Source organism: Chaetura pelagica, unplaced genomic scaffold (genome assembly GCF_000747805.2).
Source record: "Chaetura pelagica isolate M959 unplaced genomic scaffold, ChaPel_1.0 scaffold453, whole genome shotgun sequence".
NCBI lineage: Eukaryota > Metazoa > Chordata > Aves > Apodiformes > Apodidae > Chaetura > Chaetura pelagica.
This window is the reverse complement of record NW_009952879.1, coordinates 3,673,934-3,677,873: the sequence shown is the minus strand read 5'-3', so window position 1 is coordinate 3,677,873 and position 3,940 is coordinate 3,673,934. Positions and strand designations below refer to the sequence as shown.

Sequence of the window (3,940 nt, the reverse complement as noted above, 5' to 3'; positions counted from 1 at the left end):
TTCTAAGGAATGAAATGAGAGACAAGGATCACTCAAAGACATCTCCTACCTTGGGCTTGGGGATTTTTTCTTAAAGGCGAGGCGCACATTCCCAAGCAGCCATGTACAAAGCCCCCCCTGAAATCTTGTCTGTGTAAAGTTAAGAGTGTGTTCAGGGTTTTGGGGGTGTTTTTTTCCTCTCTCCCAAGGCTGATCGCTAATAATACATCGAAAGCACTTCCCTTTAGGTTGTGGGAAATCTATTCCCTTCACCTTGCCTCCTTTTTTTTTTTTCCCCCTGAAGGCTGTAACTTTTTTTTTTTTTTTTTTTTCCAATCAGTTTGCACAATCGCTTAGATAAACACCAAGAAGGAGACTTCTCTTTAATTACCCAACGCACATCTTTCTGGGGGGCAAACAGCGGTCTGATTCTATTTTTCTTTTTTTTTGTTGTTTGTTTGTTTGTTTCACCTGCCAAACTAAAGGAGAGGTAGAAAAAGGAAGATGCAAGCGATTTGGGACCTTGAACAAGGCAAATATGGTTTTGGTATGTTTACTTCTAGTTTTTTTTCTTCTTCTTTGACACTTTTTTTGTGGTTTTTTTTTCGGGCAATGTGTTGTGATTCTTGTGTTTCTCTTTTAAGGAAAACAAAAAATCCAAAAAAGCAAATGTTAGCTAACGTGCGTCTTAAACGATCGTTTCTAAGGTTACGTGGGTTGCTCTAAGGAGGGGAAGAGGGGAGGGGGGGAGACCCAAGTGTGTGTAATTGCGGTACCATCCGTTAGCACGTCCTTTAGCTAAATAAAGCAAAGCAGCAAACAAACAAACAAGCGAACAAACCCAAGGACCGGAATCGCTTTCCAGGTCCGAGGCGAGGCTGAAAGCCTCAAAGTCATTTCCAAAGCAGGTTCCAGGAGGCAGACAGAGCCCGGTCGCTGCCTCCCCTGCCTGGGCTCGGGCTGCTCGGGGGGGAGCGCCGGACTGACCTGCTCGGGAGGGTGGGGAGGGGAGGACAAGTCTCTTAACTTAAGTGATAGGTATTAAAGTGCACGGGATTGTGTCGCCGTGTGCAGCTGGCAGCATTTATTGGGGAGGGGACGGGGGGGGGGAAATAAAAAAGAAGAGGGGGGGAAAAAAAAGAAAAGAGATCGGGGGGGAAGGTACAGAGCCGAGATCCCCTCTCCCCCTCCGGTCCCTGCTCCGGCTAAGCAAGTACAATGGAAAAAAAGCTGGAATATACTCACCATCCGAAGGTGTGGTTGGCAGTTCGGCTGAGGCTTTAAGGCAATTATTTATCCTTTTTTTTTTTTTTTTTTAAGTGTTTTTGCGAAAGACGTAGATCTGCCTTTAAGGAGCAAAAGTGTTTTGCTCTGACAGCAGCGTGCGAGGCACCGTTCCTCGTTTTTTTTTTAAAAAAAAGGAAAAATCACAAAACAGGATTCCTCTCCCCCCCCCCTTCATCCTTCACTATCCCTTAAAAATACCTATTCGGTAGAGCTCTCGCAGAAAGCCTGATGCAGAAATCTTATAGTCCGGTCTAGGAGTGCCCAAGCCAATTAATTTTAAATCCTTAGGAATTAATCAGATTAAAATGTACAGAAGTTTCATTCTCGTATGCATACGTGAGCCAAAAGTCGTTTCCCTTTAAGAGATCCTTTTCTTTTAAAGTTGAATTTTAGGCAGATAAGAGGCTTACACTAGGGGGCAGCCAGATACTGTACTTGCTCCAATCTTCAGCAATTTTTTTTCCTCTCTCACAGCATATGCTCTGATTTAGCACTGTAAATTTTTCAGAGGACCCAACTCTGACAGCCCCTGGTGATTTTCAAAGTACCACAAGCCAGTGGTTAAAAATTGCATTGACTTGGAAGTTCAGAGGCACACAATAGGAGCCACTTTCCCTATTCATGGAACTTCAGTGTGGTGGAAGAGAAAAACACACACATACTACATTGAGGGAGAAGAGGAATTCATTGAATTCTGTTAGACGTAACTGCTTTCCACTGAGTTCAGAGCGAAACTCGGTATTTGTTCGATGCTGTATTCATATTGCGATTTAATCTAGAAAGAATTAGAGGACTGTTAGGCAGCTTTCTGCCAGGAAAGCAGCTTCCCCCTCCTTCCTCCTCTTTTTTAAAACCTTAAGATTTACACCGGCTCTATCCCCAACTCTATTTTAGCAAAATAAATCCTTCCACTCCCTCTCATTACAATAAATTTACATCTGCAGTAAAATGGCAGGAGGGATGCGTTTGTTTATTTGGAAAACCAATACGGTCTTCCTTTTAAAACAGAGCGTTTCTATTGTCAATGGGCTCGGAGAAGGACAGTTGAGAATCTCCCCCTTCTTCTCGAGGCGCTCAGGTTTCGAGTATTATTTCGCGAAATTAGCTGCAGTTCATTTTTTACATTCATCTGCTCTGCCTCAACCCACTCGCAGGGGTGTTTTCAAATAAATAGCAAAGCATCTAATGGTGCTAATAGATAGTTCTGTTGCTGCATCCCTCGAAGAGCAAATAGTTAATCTGGGGCATTCTTCATTAATGCTCGAGCAATCAGCGTATACGGCGACTTTTAAGCGTGTATCAATGGCTTTTCATTTTTACGATCATGCGTTCGAACTATTCATATTGTGCGTCCTGTTAAAGCCGCTTTCTCTTCTGATTTCTGCGTTTGTTAAAACGCCATTCGTGTTGGGTTTTTTTTTCATATGGCGAATTAATCCTGTTTACTTTGTGAGATTCGAGACAGGAAAGGATGGTGTTGGGTTGGTTGTTGGTTTGGCTTTATTTCTTCAGGAAATTCAACAATCTGTGACTAGGCTGCATGTTGAACCCCCACCTTCTCCCACCCTCCCCGAAAGGTGACCTCCCGGACTCTGGGTTCTGAGGAAACCATAAAGCGGGTTCCCCACATTTTAAGGGGGAAAGGGATCTTTTCCCCATTCTCTTTTTCCAGGCTGCCCCGCTCCCTGTTTCGGGGAAAGGTTATTTCTGCTCGGTCAGGATCAATGGGAATCCTGCAGCCTTGTCTTTGAAACTGAGCCGCAGTCCCTCTTCCTCCGTGGGCTCTGAACACACCAGGTTTCTAAGCAGGACATTGTCAGGTCTGGGTGCTTTTTACAACTTTCCCATCATCTCAGCACCTGCGGCTCGAGCCACATAGGTTATTTGTGCGGTAGAAGGGGGTGTGCGTGTGGCAACACGAAAAAGCGTGTATGTGCGGAGGTGAGGGGCAATTCATCCTGTACAGAGTTGTGCACAGGTCTGTGTCCCCGTGTCCGTGCTTGGTGAGCGGCTCAGACGGGAGCGCACAGACACGCGTGTGTCTGCAGAGGAATCGGCCGGGCGGGCATTTATCTGTCTGTTTTAACACGTTTTCTTTTCTATGCCTCCGTCTCTTCGCCTGTTCGAGTGTCTTTTGGTCACTTGCAGCAGGAAATTAACTCCGAGTCCCCGTTCCGCTGCCCGGTGTCTGCAGTGAGCGGGAAACAAACAACTCTCCCCGCGTACTTAGATCGGTTACCTCTATAGCGCTGCTCCCGCTGCAGCGCAGAGGCTGTGGTACCGTGTCACGGTACGTGGGAGCCAAAAGAAAAAGCCAACAACCAAAACAAGAGGAAAAACAAAAAGCCCAACCAACCCCAAAATAAAGTTAAAGGCGTCGGGAGGGTCTGGGTTATAGCGGTGCCGAGGAGGCTGCGTCCCGTGTCACGGTACGTGGGAGCCAAAAGAAAAAGCCAACAACCAAAACAAGAGGAAAAACAAAAAGCCCAACCAACCCCAAAATAAAGTTAAAGGCGTCGGGAGGGTCTGGGTTATAGCGGTGCCGAGGAGGCTGCGGGGGAGCGGGTGTCACACACACACACCGAGCGCCGGGGCGGCTTTTCTCTCCGTCGTGCGAAGAGGTGGCCGGTGCCCGGCGGTGCTGCCGGCCCGCCTGGCGGGGGACGAGGCTCCC

General features: G+C 46.9%; 1 protein-coding gene across 1 annotated transcript in view; it reads left to right on the top strand.

Annotated features, from left to right (window-relative positions):
- Nucleotides 1–483: 483 nt before the first annotated feature.
- The window catches only part of NR2F2 (nuclear receptor subfamily 2, group F, member 2), a 15,930-nt gene continuing 12,473 nt past the window's right edge, over nucleotides 484–3,940 (top strand). The window contains exon 1 of the mRNA XM_009995312.1: nucleotides 484–526. Coding sequence (XP_009993614.1) covers nucleotides 484–526 — 43 coding nt within the window. The remainder of the gene's footprint in view (nucleotides 527–3,940) is intronic.